The sequence below is a fragment of the Sinocyclocheilus anshuiensis genome, unplaced genomic scaffold, assembly GCF_001515605.1.
Source record: "Sinocyclocheilus anshuiensis isolate Anshui unplaced genomic scaffold, SAMN03320099.WGS_v1.1 scaffold739, whole genome shotgun sequence".
NCBI classification, from domain to species: Eukaryota; Metazoa; Chordata; class Actinopteri; order Cypriniformes; family Cyprinidae; genus Sinocyclocheilus; species Sinocyclocheilus anshuiensis.
In genome coordinates, this window is record NW_015551105.1 from 189783 (window position 1) to 207458 (window position 17676).

General features: G+C 35.0%; 1 protein-coding gene across 4 annotated transcripts in view; it reads left to right on the forward strand.

Annotated features, from left to right (window-relative positions):
• LOC107662873 (SH3 and multiple ankyrin repeat domains protein 3-like) overlaps positions 1-17676 on the forward strand; it is a 215040-nt gene that overhangs the window by 185413 nt on the left and 11951 nt on the right. For all 4 annotated transcript variants that reach the window (XR_001631256.1, XM_016452983.1, XM_016452984.1 and 1 more), the window contains exons 17-20: positions 7162-7237; positions 14130-14212; positions 15797-15921; positions 16118-16253. Coding sequence is in view for 3 of the 4 variants with exons in the window: in XM_016452983.1 (XP_016308469.1) it covers positions 7162-7237; positions 14130-14212; positions 15797-15921; positions 16118-16253 (420 nt within the window). In the remaining variant the exon portion in view is untranslated. The remainder of the gene's footprint in view (positions 1-7161; positions 7238-14129; positions 14213-15796; positions 15922-16117; positions 16254-17676) is intronic.

The window sequence follows — 17676 nt, forward strand, 5'->3', positions numbered from 1 at the left end:
ACCAACAAAGTTGGGGGTTTGGTGCCTTGCTCAAGGGTCTCACCTCAGTCGTGGTATTGAAGGTGGAAGAGAGCGCTGGTATTCACTCCAAAATCAAAATGGCTTTATAATTGAGACTCTTTAGGTTTTTGGGGGATTAAAAAAAGGAGTGAATTTTGATCATTGTAGGGTGGTTGTGTCCACACACTGCTAAGACACCTTTATATGCAAATGAAGATATTTTGCATCCAATGTCTCCTTTAAAATGAAAATATTATAATCTATATGATGAAGGATTTCGAAAGTCTGAGAGTTATCAGTGTTGAGCACATATTGTAAGTTTAACCCTGCCTGGTTTACATGTTTGAAAATGATTAACAGTTGAAAACATTAGAAATTTAGAAAAGTAATCAAAAAGTAATCAAATGTAATCATTAAAAAGTTACACTACTTATTACATTTTAAGTAGGGTAACTTGTAATCTGTAACCTATTACATTTCCAAAGTAACCTTCCCAACACTGAGTAATAGTGATGCTGGCCTTATCAAACACCACTAATGATTATGTGCCTGCACAGCCTGAAGTGAAGTGAATGAGGTGTGTCACATGATCAGATGTGTTGAAGGGTAGACAGGTTTGGCCTGGTGTGACTGTCGAGCGGGTGAAGGTGAGAGCGTGCAGTCTAATGAAGGCCTGTAATCTGCTCTGATGCATTTCTGGGAGGTCAGAACTCATTCCCAGGGCTCACAGTGCCGCTGTTGGTGATTGTGTGTTATTGTGTTGCCATGCTTCCAGAGTTACCATGAAAATACATTTGATGAGATCACAGTCCTGGTTTTTGGCAGGGTTACACTTCTACACACACACACATACACAAAAACACATAGTGTTTGTATGTACAGTGAAGTAGACTGATTGATTGATTGTATCTTTGAGTTTTCGAAGGGCACATTATAAACAAAATTATTAATAGTAGTAGTAGTAGTTGAATAATATTACACTTTTTTCTGAAATAATCTGTGTAAAGTGTAAAGTTTGTAAAGTATCCTTGTAAAGGCTCTATATAAAAACAATATATATTATTATTAATATTAGACTGATTTTTTTAAGTATTCTTAAGTTTTGGAAAAGCACTATATAAACAATAATTAATATTATTATATTATTGTTACTGCTGCTGCTGTTATTAATAGTAGCATAATAATAGAGTTTTTATTAATTAATCTGAGTGTAAAGTTTTTAAAGTATCCCTGAGTTTTGGAAATGTGCCTTATAAATAAAGATTTATTATTATTACTTTTTATGAATTAATCTGACTGATTGTAAACTAGCTTTAAGTTTTAGATAGGCGTTATATAAATAAAAAATATTAATAGTAGTAGTATTGTTTTGTTGTTTATAAAATGCAAAATAATAATAATAATACATAGAAAAAATGAGTTGCTCTTGGATTTTGAGGTGTTTTTTTATATATAGACCTATTTTCTGCATTAGCATACATTTTGGATTAACGTATTTAAATTTCCTACTTGTTATATATTATGATGTTTGTGCAGAACTGTGGTCAAATATTGTTTATTTGTGCTCTATACATTGATTGATTGATTGATTGATTGATTGATTGATTGATTGATATTTTTCGCTTGATATTTCAATCATCACATCAGCAGAAAAGTCATTTCAGAAACAGAGAAGGGTTGATTAAAAATGATCAGCATTTGAAAACATAAAAATGTAGGAATGTCTGTACGAATGTACAGTAAGTCTGGTAACACTTTATTTTAAGGTCCAATTGTCTCTATTAACTAGTTGCTTATTAGCATGCATATTACTAGCATATTGCATGTTTATTAGTACTCAAAAAGCACATATTAATGCCTTATTCTGCATGACCATATTCTAGATTCCTTAATCCTACTCCATACCTCAACTTAACAACTACCTTATAAACGATTTATACGCAGCAATTTTGGAGTTTGGAGTATTAACTTTTAGTTAATAGTGAATATGTGTTCCCTATTCTGAAGTGTTACCGTGAGTCTCTTTACATAGGAAAGCTTTCGCTGAAGTGCTGCTTACTGCTCATGTACACTGCTGTATGTTTTTAGTGAAAGAAAAGATTACTTCCCTCTGAGTCTCCCAGATTTATCTCTCTCAGGTCTCACCATTCATAATCCTCATCTTATGCCTTGGGAGAAATGGGCTGATTGCTGTAAGAGAGACACTCAAACTCCTTTCTCTCATCTCGGCACAAAAAAGTGGGTCGGCTCCATGCAGGGCAGCCAGAGGCCATGGAGAGATAGAGAGATGTCTGGGAGAAAGCAGGAGAGACTTTAAAAAGTGTTGAGGATGGAGGGAGAGATTGTAAGCGTGAGGTAATGGCGAAATCACGTCAGCAGCTATTCTACTTCTGAACAATCTGATCAAGCGTGGAAAGAGACCTGCCGCCCCATTGATCTGACCTATTTACTGCACCATGTGTGTGTGTGTGTGTGTGTGTGTGTGTGTGTGTGTGTGTATGTGTGTGTGTGTTAGAGTTAGTGTGCTTTGTTTGTGTCTACGTGGACCGTCATCTTGGCTTTCTAAACCTCGTGAGTCTCTCTGATGTGTGTTAGGATGGAGGCCCCCGTTGGCCATAGCTTTTGAAAGCAAACTCAGCTTTCAGATGCTAACAGGACAGACCCCACTCACACGTCTGTTCAGAGTGGCAGAGAGAGATCGCAGTGAAAGGTAAAGAGTCGAGGACTGAATGTATCTATCAGTGTGGTGAACTGGGACACTGTTGTCTGGCCAAAGGCACAAGCTCTTCTTAGAGCACTGGCCCTTCAGTACTATATATCCACAGCAGAACATCAGAGATATGACTACAGCACCAATATGGCAAAAGCACAACTACTGGTCAATTAATCAGCTGATATTTGGCCAAGGTTCGCAGTATCAGCTGATAACCATGTTCACTTGGTCTATTAACAATCATGCACTCAACAAGTGTTTGTCTCCCTACTTTGTCAATTCCAAATTCTACTGACAGCTCTGTCAGTGGATAGTAAATATTTCTGTTTGTTTGTTTTAATATTTATTTATCTTAATTTGTTATTTTAAATCATTTGTAATTAATGTATTCATCATTTATGCATATTTATTTATTTAGATATATGTATATTTATCTGTATTAAATTTATTTATATTTATTTTGATATATACAGTATGTATTAGTCTATACAATTGTATTTTTCCATTTATCTCTAAAGTTGTACATGTTTACAATTTATTATAATTGTATAATACTGTTTATAATTTATTTATATTATAATTTATCATACATTTTATAAAATCTTTTATCATTTATTAACATATTCATCGTTTATGTATATTTATGTCACAATTTGGTCCACCAAGGATGACAAAGTAAAGGAATAAGTTCCAATAGTAGAGATACTTTTAATTAAACCACACAAAAGACGAGTAGCGAAGCAACAGTGTGTACTAAAGCAACCAACACCAGACAATGAACAGAAAGAACTGAAGGGCTTAAATACACAGGCAAACAAACTCAATACAAAACAAATGTGCTCTAATTAGTGACAATGTATAACCATGACAACTGATAAGCAGCAACATAGGAACAAGGAAACAAAGAGAAACGAACTAAAAGTCCAAACAGTGTCATTTCCTGTTTTGATGGGGATGAAAAAAAAGTTATTTATATCCGCAGCGGATAAACTCTTCAAGATGGCATGGTGCCTCTTTCACACAGCTGATGTAAAACAGAGAAATCCTCACAGTGCCTCATATGCTGGAGATCTATTCTGACATTTGTTTTGATTTGAAAAAATCTGCATATTAGACTTCTTTAGGCATTAAGTGTGCTTTCATTTCAAAATCTGTTTGAGTTCTGGCCGTCCACATCCCATCTGTGGCATACGGACGGTTCCCATAATCCCTCGCTGGCACCGAGGCCCTGCCATGCATGGTGCTGTTCATTTAAAATAGGAGCATATTTTACAAAAGCATTTAGCACATTAAACTGTTGACCCTGAGGGTGAGTGTGATTGGTTAAGGGGCTTTGACAAGCTGCAATCATTGATCACGTCATCAGATTACCACGATGAAGCTTTGAGACTCTGAAGAATTTTTGTAGACACTTAACTGATCAAGGCTTTACAGAGAGTCATTTTTGCTTCCAAAGTATGTGATTTGCCATTGAAGTCATTGTCTGTTGACTGATTATTCCTCCCAAGGTGACTTGATTCTCCTGTATGGATTTGTGTAGTTTCCTGCAGTTTTTTGCTCTATTCTCATGCAAGAGTGTTTGTCAGGTTACTCCTAATTTTTCTGACAGCCTTTTTATCTCACTACGAGTTCAGTGAGGCAGTGTCTTGTTGTATGTGTGTGTGGGATTGTGTTTATTTGGCCACTGTATTGGAATAAATGGTCTAGTTGTTCGTTTAGCCATCTGGAATGAATGTGACTCAGCTGTGCTTTATGAACTTTTAATCTAATTTCCGGATCCGGTCTGTATATGGCCATTCATATGACACAACCAACTGCATCAACATATCCCATTCCTGAACAGATAATAGATTGATTCATATACAGTGTGTGTTAATGTAGTTTGTCATTTGACAGATGATTGCTGCGTATAGCCCTCAGAGATCTCTCTGTCTTTCTTTTTTTTTCTCTGTAAGAATGATAAATGATTGCATTATTCTTCTTACTCTGGACACAGATGGCAAGGACCCGTGTAATCAATTACGCGCACATGTCCATGCGCAGTTATTTATGAGTAAAGATTATGCATTATGCATTAAATCAGATCAGATTTTTGTGTGTGTATTCAAGTAACTTGCTGTCATTGAATTGTATTATAATCATATCGGTAATCAGCCATTTATTTATATATACAGTTTTTTTTTTTTTTTTTATAAATATGTATTTTTATCATTTAAATAATTGTATAAGTTGTATACATTTATAATTGTGTTTATAGTGTATTTATATTAGAATGTATAATTTTCAATCCTTTAATTTTTTTATATTTTTATATTTATCCATAAAGTTTGTTATATAAAATGTATATCATTTTTTATAATGTATTATAGGTATAATCAAGAAGCGAACCTTTGCAATGGAACAGATGTCAAATATTATTCATGAACATTCAAAAATATAAATGTTTAGTGTGTTTTAATTTTCAGTAGAAACGATTTGGTGGTTGTTACTCGTGCAAAACCAAAGCAATGCTAGGATGTGCTGGTTGGTTGCAAGGACATTGATAAGTGGTTAGTACAGTAGAATGTTCTAGGTGGTTTCATACTGGTGCAAGAGAGTCAAAAGAGTGCAAAGCTTACTGACAAATTTTTAATGCTTTTGGTTCGGTCTGTGTTCAAATCCCTGTAGGCAATAATAATACCAGTGCTTATATATGTGCTTATATATCACCCTCTTTCTCTCTCCTGTGGATTTGATCTGTGCGTCCTTCCTTGCCTTCGAGTCATTAAAATGCTAATGCATGCTTTAACTTCTCAATTCTGTGGTGACAGAGTAGGACACAGAGTCAGTAGATGTAACTCTCGCTTTTCTCTCTCTCTCTCTCTCTCTCTCTCTCTCTCTCTCGCTCCTTTCTTTTGAAATTAATCAATTATCAATATACTGTAATGTAATTATTAATCACATTAGTCTGAGTGAAGCAACTAAAGTGTGAGCATAACAGGCAGATTTTTAGACTTAGTTATGGAATTGTGAATTAAGAACTGTTTTGTTAAAAGAGCTCAGTAATTTTTTTAAAGCAGTTTTTCCTATTTGCTATCAACTTCTATCTATCGTTGTAGTTTGATTTGTATAATTTATCATTTATAATTTTTCTGTTCTATAATTTAGTATAAATTATGTGTAATTTATTTATTTATTATTTATGTAATTATATTTATTTTTATATTTATATACATTTATTTCTTCAGATTTACTGTATGTTTAATTTCAGATATTGTAGGTCAAATTTTCTTCATCATTTTAGTTTATAATATAGTTTTTTCTGCACCAATTGCAGTCATAATTTAGTTTTTCATGACCATTTTTCATCATCTCTCTCTGATCCTTTGTCTCTTGTCAGAAGTAGAGCAAGTCATATGCAACATAGGGGTAATAATGTTGGGTAGCATACCACATTTTACTCGTATTATTAGTTTGAACTGTATCTATAAGTATTAGTATATATCCAGCTTTCACCTTTTTACCTAACTGTAAACATCACCAAAAATGTGGTCAGTATAAATGTATGCGGTTGTACATAATATAATACAATATTCATCTGCCATTCCTTTTTTGGGCTGAAAGAAAGTTGAGTTTTACAGTATGTTTTCATAGTACACTGAACCTGTTTATTTCAAAACTTTCATTTATCATAATATGACTCCTTTAAACAGACTCGTGACACTTCGCAGGCTGTCACATGAAGAGAGGACTGAAGAAGAGCAGACATGTACAGAAGGAATACTAGAGTGTGACAACAGAAAGGAGTGGAGACGGGACGGAAGAAAAAGACAGAGGAAATATGCATTAGTAATCAGACCAGAGCACGTGGGTCACTGAGTTTATTAAGAAAAGGGGGAGACAGAGAGGAAGACATGTTGAATTCAATAACACTGAGAGCAAAGTGTAATTCAATAACCGCTCTAACACAATTTCTAATGTATCAAGGAAAGAAATGTGTTTGACTGTTTGTTCTTGCCAGAAAATTTTTGTAAGATTCATTATTTGTAAGATTCTCGGGGTGTGTTTGTGTATGAACGTGAATATGTGTATGTGTGTCAGCAGATTGGTCTTCTGTAGGTGAGCAGTGCATTGATTTCCAGCCCAAAGTCCAATCACATAAATCTAGTTCTGCTTGAGACACCAGCCCTATTAGCCAGAACCTCTGACTGGATTAACGAGACCACATTCTCTCTCTCATACACACACACACACACACACACACACATATACAGTTGACCTTGCCTGTGCATTTAATTAAGATTTTCTGCATTTTTGCACATAAACAAACACCCACATTGTCACAGACGGCTGATTAGAGACATGTGATCGGCTCTGAAATGCAATGCAAATATGATTAACGGCATTGAAAATGATAAATATGGTAGTTACGATGATTAATGTCAATTTGTGTCATGTTTGTCTTTCAGAGACGAGAGAGGACCGAAACAAGAGGCTGTTCAGACATTACACTGTGGGCTCCTATGACAACTTTACCTCATATAGGTAATGTATATACAGTATGTGTGCATGCATAAATAATAATATGGGCATTTTGGTTATCAGTAGTTCAAGCCTGACCTGTGAAGTCTGTTATTTGAAGTATTGAGTCTCTAGTGCCATCTAGAGGATAGAGGTTGTGAACACACATTACCTCATGTTTTTGTTTTTTGCCACTCATATTTGTGACCCTAGACCACGTACATTTTTTTAAAATTGGGATTTATACATCATCTGAAAGCTGAATAAATAAGCTTTCCATTGATGTATGATTACATCAATAATTCTGTATGATGTATGTTAGGATAGGACAATATTTGGTCGAGATACAACTATTTGAAAATCTGTAATATGACGGTGCAAAAAAAATCTAAATACTGAGAAAATCACCTTTAAAGTTGTCCAAATGAAGTTCTTAGCAATGCATATTACTAATCAAAAATTACGTTTTCATATATTTACGGTAGGAAATTTACAAAATATCTTCATGGAACATGATCTTTACTTAATATCCTAATTATTTTTGGCATAAAAGAAAAATTGATAATTTTGACCCATACAATGTTTTTTTGGCTATTGCTAGAAATATACCCCAGCGACTTAAGTCTGGTTTTGTGGTCCAGGGTCACATTTGCTTTTAATTTAAACACACATTTAGTCCTCATTTCACATTTGATTGCATGCAACATATTTCTTTTTGTTTCTGTTTGTTTTAGAGTAAAAATAAATGCTTATGTACTTGATTCCCTTGAGAACGGAGAACTACATTAAATTTTACAGCTGAGTGTAATAAAAAAACAGTCAGCGCATGCTATTAAAGAAGAGGTCATGTTTTACATTATGCGCAGTGTTACAGTGTAATTGGATATGCAAAGCTATTAGTGAATAATATCTACTGTGTTTAAAGGGCCAGTCAAATTAGATTATATGAATGCAGTTAATTCTGTCTCACCAATAAATATGAGCAACAAGATATGATGTTATATGCTTTAATATAATAAATAACAAAATAAATTTATTTTCTATATTTTATACATCATTTTATAATATTATTTTATGCATTTACTTTATTCAAAATTAATACATTTTGGTATCTACTACAATTTCTCACAACATTGCACAAACAGCTTTTCGTTATAAGTTTCTATAGTTTTATACTTCAAAAGTAGTAAAGGTTTGTATATTGTAAACGTATATTGTTGCAAAACTGTCGAAATGATTTGATTCACACCCAAGAAGCCAAATGAAGACATAAAATGTCTTTCCACTGTACAAAGTTGCAGGTCAGAGTTCATCATGTTAAAAAAAACAAAAAAAATCACCATGTTTGAACTCTATGCAGCTATAGACCTTAATCAGGCTAGTGCATATTTAATTTTGGAGATTCTACTAGTTCTGCCTAGTGTGACCGCAACACATAAGCTAGTTTTTGTTACTGCGATTGTAATTCTGTTGATTCTGCATGTGTAATATATTTAACACTGTAATGAAAAGTGTTTTCGAAATTAAAGACTGATTGATGAGATGGGATGAATATTTGTGGAATCGAGTAAGAGAGAGAGAGAGAGAGAACCAGAGAGGATTAATTATTGGAGTCTCTCTGTCAAACTGACACTTCTCACTCCATTCAACAACAGCAAACAGGTCTAGAACAGCAGCCTAAAGAACGGCACCCAGTCAAATCAGTTACCTTCTGAAATGGACTCGAAACATACAAGACAAATGATGTTAAAATCATCAGATATGAAAGAATGACCATCACTTTACTGAAATCCTCTGTAGGGGCTCCCAACTCAAGATGCGTTTAGACTAACAGTGATTAAACTGTTGGAAGTTGCCAAGATGGAACTCCAAATTCACTGTACTTTTAAGGTACACTATACTTTTAAAGTTTAAAGTTTTAAGTTTAAAATCAAATTAATTGTAAATCTACTATTAAATTTAAAATGCAAATATTAGCATGTGAGTACGCCAAACTGTTCAGCTAATATGAGAAGTCTGCTAATCAGTTAAATGTTAGCATGTGAACTACATGAAATCTATTAACAGATATGATATTAAATCTTTTTAATATTGTATATATTAGCACATCAGTGCCAAACTACATTCAGCTATAATAATAGATTTAAACTGTAAATGTTAGCATGTAAGTATGCCAAACTATGTTCCGCTAAGTTTGTTAATTCAGCACGAGTTAGCACACATTGACCTAGCTGTGAAAAGCTAGCACACAGACACAAAGCACACATTAACTGGCTGAAGTTAAAATGTGTGCTGTCAACTCCCTCTTCACTCTTCTCACAAGTGTTCATTATATGTGAATGTCAGTCGCTGTACAGAGGTGTATCTTCATGGACATGGGAAAAAGTGGAGCTAACACACTCATGCACGTTCTCCTCGGCTCAGGAGATCATTTTAGGGAGTCGTGTGCACTACATTGACAAGAAGTCAGCGCTACAGGAAACCTTCTTCCTGAGGTCTAATGGCCATTATATTCATTTTCACACTTCATTATCTTATCATTAGGCGCTAGATTAGCTGAACTTGGCTGTGAGGGCTTTTGTAAGTTTATAACAAATATTTGAAATGTTTAATGCTTTTATATAATTGAAAAGTTACATAAGGCATGAACCAACCCAGACAATGTACACACACACACACACACACACATACGTATATATTGTGGTGGGAGGAGCAAACGACAGACACAGTGGGTGTGGCGTCAAGCCTCAGAGAGGCTTTTATTTAACAGAAAATTAAAATAAATTGTGGCCCGGGCGTGAGAGGCAGCGGCGGCTTCTGTCAGGAACCTGGTGAAGGGCGGCGATTAAAAAGACGGGGTGTCGATGGGGGAGGCAGCCATTCTGTCACTATATATATATAACATATATACAGGGGCTATAGAAAGAATCACCCCCTTTAAAATAATCACATTTTGTTGCTTTGCAGCCTGAAATGAAGACGGACACAGTTTTTGTTTTATTCAGCTGTATTTACTCAGTGCAACTTATAACATTCAAGTGAAAGATATAATACCAACATGTCAGAAAAAAAAAAAACAGAATCACTGAGTTGGAAAAAGGATCAACCCCTTGTGTCAGTATTTTGTTGAACCAGCTTTTGCTTTGATTACAGCCTTTAGTCTGGGGGATTTGTCTCTACTAACTTTGCACATCTAGACGTTGCAATATTTGCCCACTCTTCTTTGCAGAACTGCTCAAGTTCAGTTAAATTTGATGATGACCGTTTGTGAACTGCAGTCTTCAAGTCATTCCACAGATTCTCAATGAGGTTTATGTCTAGGCTCTGACTGGGCCATGCAAGGACATTCACCTTTTTCTCCTTCAACCACTGTGTGCTCAGTTTTGCTCTGTGCTTTGGGTCATTGTCATGTTTGAAGATAAACCTTCTTCCCACTGACAACTTTCTTGCAGAGGGCAGCAGATTTTCCTCAAGAATTTGACGGTATTTTGCCCCACCCAAGTGCTCCAGTCCCTGCTGCAGAGAAACTCCCCCATAACAGGATATTACCACCTCCATGCTTTACTGTAGGAATGCTGTTATTTGTATGGTGAGCTGTATTGGATTTCCGCCAGACATAATGCAGACCTGCCAACCTGTACGCATTTTGCGTAGCGTATACGCATTTTGACCTCAAAGTACGCTGGTACGATTAGTCACTCTAAACTACGCAAAAAACCTGGTGACGCCTCTGTCCACGTGCAGTATTCAAAACAAGCAACAGAAAAAGATGAAGAGTTCAACCAATCAGAGCATTTTTGGGGGGTTTTGCTTTTAAATTTCCGTGCGTTTTATTTCTCTCCAAGCTGGCTATAAACAGAGGTATTTATTGAACCGTACTGTTTACTCTGAAATACTGTATAACAGGAATATCACAAACTGAGTGCAGACCCTGATTATTAACCTATGAAAAATATATTTAACATTAAATCTTGCACTACCAAGGACTGAAATGCTCCAGGAAAGCTATTTTCATGCTGAGCTAATCAAAATGTGCACGGCTGATCACAGTTGAAAGTCAAATGGCTTTTTGTGCCATTGAGAAGGTGATCCTTTTTCCAACTCAGTGATTCTGACTTTTTATTTTTGTATTTTGTATTTTGTATGTTGGTGTTATATCTTTCACTTGGATGTTATAAGTTGCACTGATTAAATTACACACATACATACATATATATGAGATGTGATATCATCTTAAGTATTTGTTGATTGTTACTTTTTCTAAGTGTTTACTTGTACATTTATTAAATAGCTAATGGGAAATGCAACCCAAATATTCCACTGTCCCAGTTTAATGTGGCTTGTCTGGGATTTTGTTCGTAAACAAAACCACAGCACATGAAAGTTCCAGACGCCCGAGCATTTCGTTAACCCGAGGCGCTAACGACACCGAATCATCTGTAATTTATCTAATTGATTCTCCACTGCTTAATTAGATTCTTGTCACTCCTAATGCATCAGTGATGAAGACCCTCGGGGTATGAGAGAGAGAGAGAGAGAGAGATGAGCTTTCTTCTTATAGTTCATGACACAGGCACCAGTCGTTGCTCTAGTCTCATGTGATCCCATAGACAGCTTTTAGTCATTTTGTGGTAATTATTCTGCAATCAGCAAACAAGCAGCTGTTTACAAGGACTTTATTATGCTCTGTTTGTAAAACAGATTTTTAGATGGTATGGGAGTTGTTATAAATGAGGTGCTGTGTCTAGAGCTATAGATTTTCTGTAATAAAATATAAGTAATAATATCTTTTCCTGTAGTTTGACTGGTAGTGCATGGCACCAGCAATGCCAAGGTCATGGGTTTGATTCCCAGGGAACACACAAACTGATCTATATCATGAAATCACTGTAAATTGCTTTTCACGCTATGATTAACTTTGGATTCATGTCTTTTTACACCCTTTACTGGTGGTGAAGGCATGCAGTGTGAATCAGTGCAGTGCTTGAATATTACAGCTAGTTGTTTAGCAACAGATAGCCAATCATAGACTCATTTATAATGACTCCATTAAATATTCATGCACTTGGTACGGTTGTAGAAACATCCACAAGTTGTTTAGTTTAAACATCTGAAGGAGAGTTAAAACTGATGCATCAGATGAGATGCTATAATTTTTGTAAATGGGCAATTAAAAAATGAAAATACTGTCATCATTTACTTGCCCCCTTATGTTGTTTTAAACCTGTATGACTTTTTTCAATGGAACATAGAAGATATTTTGAGAAATAAAAACACTTTTTTTTTTTTTTGGTCTATTCAGTGAAGTCAGTGGTCTCCATTGTTTTTGGTTTCCAACATCCGGCATAAGTCACCAGAGAGTCTGTCATTGGAAGATCCAGTATCCAGTAATGTCATTTGATTTTAAAAATTAAAACACATCCATGGACGAATCATTCACAATAAGATAAATGACATGGATTTAGAAAATAGATTTAGACCAACTTTAACACAGAACATTTTAATGCAAGACACTACTTTTCAGACACTGGTCAATTTTGAAATGTAAGGCTATTTTGCTTCCATAACTTATCCTCTTTCAGACTAGTGGAAAGAAAACTTTCAAAGTACACATTACACTTTATCTATTTGCATCTGTAGATTTCATTTACAATACATAAAATTCGTTTTTTTTTTTTCTCATGCACTCAGCCAGAAATCCCCACTTCAGTAGCACTTACATACACCATTGACTTTACAATTTTATTCCTATCTATATTCTAAAGGTTTTTACGGAGGGGTTTGTTCATATATCATTCACCTGATTTCAAATTCTAGTCCTTAAAACGTGTTAAAAATTTGTTTTCACCTGAAAATATTTTCAGATTTCTAGAGTGATAAAAAGAGATATCCAAAATCCCCTGTGTAAAAACCATTAACTCTAACATGTCGACAAAATGAATGAAATATTCAGTATTCAGATTTCTGTTCTGGAAATGTATGCAAATTAGTGCATATTAAATTGCATAATGCCTCTTTTGCAAATTCAAACATAACATTTCAGAAAACTTGTAATACAAAACAGTTATCTTACTGTACTGTGATTAATCAACTGGGGAAAGTACAGTGAAATCTGTTAATTGCAATTTTTACCCTTTTCGCCTATAGTGTGTTGCCTTAAGCATGAGAAGCCCATTAGTTGTTTCAGATAGAAGCATCTGCCACATGTCATGCAAATGTAGAACAGCAAAGTCAATCATAGCAGTGAGGTTAGTGATATTTGTATGTCTAGTGCGCTGTTGGGGGCTGTGTGTGTGTTGGCGGGGGGCTGATGGTGTCTACAGGCGGGTAACTGTGGCTCACATGAGTAAGGAAGACAGATGGACATCCAGACAGATGGACCGTGTGTGTTGGGGAGAAGAGACCACCATAGAAAAAGATCCTTTGTGTGTCTCTGTCTCACTTTCTTTTTTGTGAGTGCTCATCCCATCTTTTTATCATTGATGGGCTGCACTTTAAGGCATAAATGCAGGGTTAAGATTGTCTTCTTACATTTCTGGCTTTTAAAGGACGTTTTTGTCTCTCTGCTGCATTCGGAGTTGGACACGGAAAGAGTTGAAGGCCCTCATTTTTCTATCCTTTCATTTAAAAGCATAAGAGGCTGGATATTAGCATTTGGTCCAATCTCCTAATGCAGTTAAAGAGGCTGCTCTGGAGTCAAACAGAAGGACAGGAGCTTCCACCTGAGCTTTTTCATAGCGTCCACACTCTCACATGCAGCCACTGCTTTTAACCCGATTGGCTCATCAGTGGAGCGGGACAGGTATCAGGGAGAGTAGCTGTGTGGGGGTACGTCCAGGTGGTCCGGCCGTGGTGGTCCTGATACAGGCATGGTGCTGGAGTCTGACCTCACTGTCCTGCTCTCTCTTATGCTCAGTGATTACATCATCGAGGAGAAGAACGCTGTGCTCCAGAAGAAAGAGAATGAGGGATTCGGCTTCGTCTTGCGAGGAGCAAAAGGTAAGACATGACTGAGTGCATGGCCTCATTTTGCTCTTACAGTCAGAGTTGCAGCTTCTTTCACAAAACTGGGTAACATTACACACTTAAAGAAAAAAATGTATTTGGGAATTGATTGCTTGTGAAAACTGACTAATCGGAATGGAGCCAGACTTGAATGCAGTTTTACTACTATCAAGTTTAAATAGTTTTGGTTATGGGTTAATATTATCCAACAGCCTACTGTATGTGGCCTCAAAGAGATCAGCTGAAAAATAAAGTCATTTTATTTTTATGGAAGTGCATATTAAGACCAGAAGCATTGTTTATTATTTAATTAATTTATTCAGTATATAAATGTATATTATTGTTGTTGTTGTTGTCTAATTATCAACAGTTAATAATAGTTATTTTTTTATTAATAACAATCAACAAGAAATTATTATTATTATTATTGTTGTTGTTAAGATTTTATTTAAAAAATGTATGTATGAAATTAGTTGTTATTATTATTATAAAAACAATAAGTAACAATAGTTACAACTAGTTGTTATTATTTTTATTAATAATAATAATCTAAATCATTTAATATTAATCAACATATTAATTAATAATCATAATTGCCATCAAAATTATAATAAAAATATTAGTATTAAATTCATTATTTAATAATAATAATAATATTGGCACAAAAGGATTAGAGAAACAGAAAAGATTTTTAGATTTAAGATCTTCTAGTTGTGATTTAAAGAACGTATAGTATAATATACTATCAAGAACTTTTTCTTGAAAAAGAAAAGGTTTTTACAAGAAACCCTGTAAAAACCTAAACCTTGTAAGAACCATTGAACCAAAATGTAGTTTTTCTCTACAGTTAAAATGAATAATACTATGAAATAACATTCATCACACATCTACATTCATTTACATGAAATAATCACATAATAGTTCAAACTCATTGCATATCAGTAGTGCAACAGTGTGTGTGCTTTACAGATGCAGTTCGGTGACAGCATCAAATAGAGTTAAGTGAATAGGTGAACTTCATTACTTACATAATCAAATATCGCAGTCACTGGTTCATATTGTGACATTTCTGTAGCATATATGTTGACTCAACAGCATTATTAGACAGTTGTGTTGTGTCAGTTGTGTCAACACATACAGATCAGCAGGGTTTGTATGTAGTGTGTGTGTGTGTGTGTGTGTGTGTGTGTGTGTGTGTGTGTGTGTGTGTGTGTGTGTGTGTGTGTGTGTGTGCCCAGTCTCTGGGGTGGCACCATCCTGTGTAGGAGTTATGAGTTCCTAATGCCATCTGTTACCCACATGGTGCATTAATATCTCTTACTAATATGTGTGTAAGCAGTCTCTTTATTGCTTTCATAATTCCTATACTATGACTTCCTCAAAGATTAAGAGCAAAACACTTACAGATCTATTTAGACATATGTTTATATTAACAGAAAGTCTCATCAAAGGACAGTCTAATTTTTTTACTTTTACTTATCCCAGCAGAATTATGTATAAGTAAGCTATTCACTGACTCCTCAAAGAATCTAATCACCAATAATGTGATATTGCATGTGATTCTCTGTGTTTGTGTAGCGGAGACACCCATTGAAGAGTTTACACCTACACCTGCCTTTCCTGCACTGCAGTACCTGGAGTCTGTGGATGTTGAGGGCGTGGCCTGGAGGGCGGGGCTAAGGACTGGTGACTTCCTCATTGAGGTATAGGATTGGTTTGTCCTCTGATATCCCAGATCTTTCTGTATCCACTATTCATCATGTTTCACATTTTCAGCACATAAAAATGCACTAATATTTGTTGCAGCTGTGTGATGACCTTGAGTCTTGTCTGAGATGCTGGGAATGTACCAGAGGGATGAAAAACACTTATGATTTCTCTGTGATTTTTTTCTCTCAGGTGAATGGTGTAAACGTGGTAAAAGTGGGACACAAGCAGGTGGTGTCACTCATCCGGCAGGGCGGGAATAACCTCTTGATGAAGGTGGTGTCAGTCACACGCAAGCCAGAGTCTGAGGAGTCAGTCAGGAAGAAGGGTAAGGTGCTTGTTCACTTCAAACAGAACTGTTCTATCCTAGATAATAAAGGTGCTGTATTTTATTTTGTTTTGTTTTATTTTATTTAAATTAAATCATTATTATTATATTTTCTTTATTTTATATTTTCCTTATTTATTTAACTTTTATTTTTCATTTTATTTTATTTCTTATTTTATTTTATGTAATTATAAAAATAAATTATTTTATTTTATTTTATTTTAAATTGATGAATTTTTCCAGTAGTGAAAATGCAAGTATTAATATTATTATTTTTTTTTTTTCTTTCTTTTTTTTTCATTTTACATTTTCCTGATTTATTTTGATTTAGATTTTTTGATTTCATTTTAAAGTTAAATTGCTGGATTTTCCAGCAAGGAAAATGCAAGTATTCATTTTAATTTTAATTTTAATTTTAATTTTAATTTTAATTTTAATTGGGTTTTCCAGCAATCAAAATGTGTTACAGGGTATGCGACTTAGAAACAAGGTCTGCAGTTTAATATATTGCTTGATTGTAGTTCATATGTGGTGTTGTAGTTGAGTTACATGGAATGTGCTGACTGCTGGTTTTGTTTGTTTATTGTGGGCGGGGCTACTGCAGTCAGACAGAAGAGCTCTTAAAGGCATGGGTTGCTAGGAAACCAGTCTTTGATGCTCTGTACTGTATGTGATGATCAGACAGTGAGAGATTTCTCTCAGCAGGGCGAATCTAGTCTCAAACATGAGGAAAAGAAATACTGCAAGGATGAATAAAGGAGTCAGTGTAATGATCATAGCCGATTGTGATGGCAATGACTGTGTTTGTCAGAGGAGAAAACTTCAGGAGCATTAACTAAATGACCGGGTTGTTTGTCACAAGGAATTGTGATAACTAAGCAGATTGAAGTGTTTTCTGTGCAGCCTTTCCACATACACACATTTGTGCGTTCCTACACCCACTCAATCGATTAGCAGCTCAATGAGTCTGCCGGTACAGTTATTAGAACTATAGCAAAACTTCGAATACCAAAGAAGAAGTCTATTCAATATCCATGTAAACTATCCTCACTTTTATCTGCAACTCCCACACACTATCTGAACCCTTCATTGACCTGTGTTTGCCTTTAGTGGATGATGGAACAGCATAGTAAGACTTTTATCCAATATGTCTTACAGTATAGATTGAATCAGGATGGTCGACTATGTTGTCCATCCCTAACTGTAAAGCACTTAAATAAAACAGATAAAATGTAAGTTCTTGTATTCAAAAATAAGTCTAAATAGATCCATCAGACATTCTTGCTGTCTTTTCAGTATCTCACTCAATGGATGTGTGTAGTTAAATTACTTTATGTTCTGTTGCATTTTTATTTATTCATTTTATTTTTTATTTTATTTTATTTTTTTATTTTATTTTATTTATTGAGTTGCTGGATTTCTC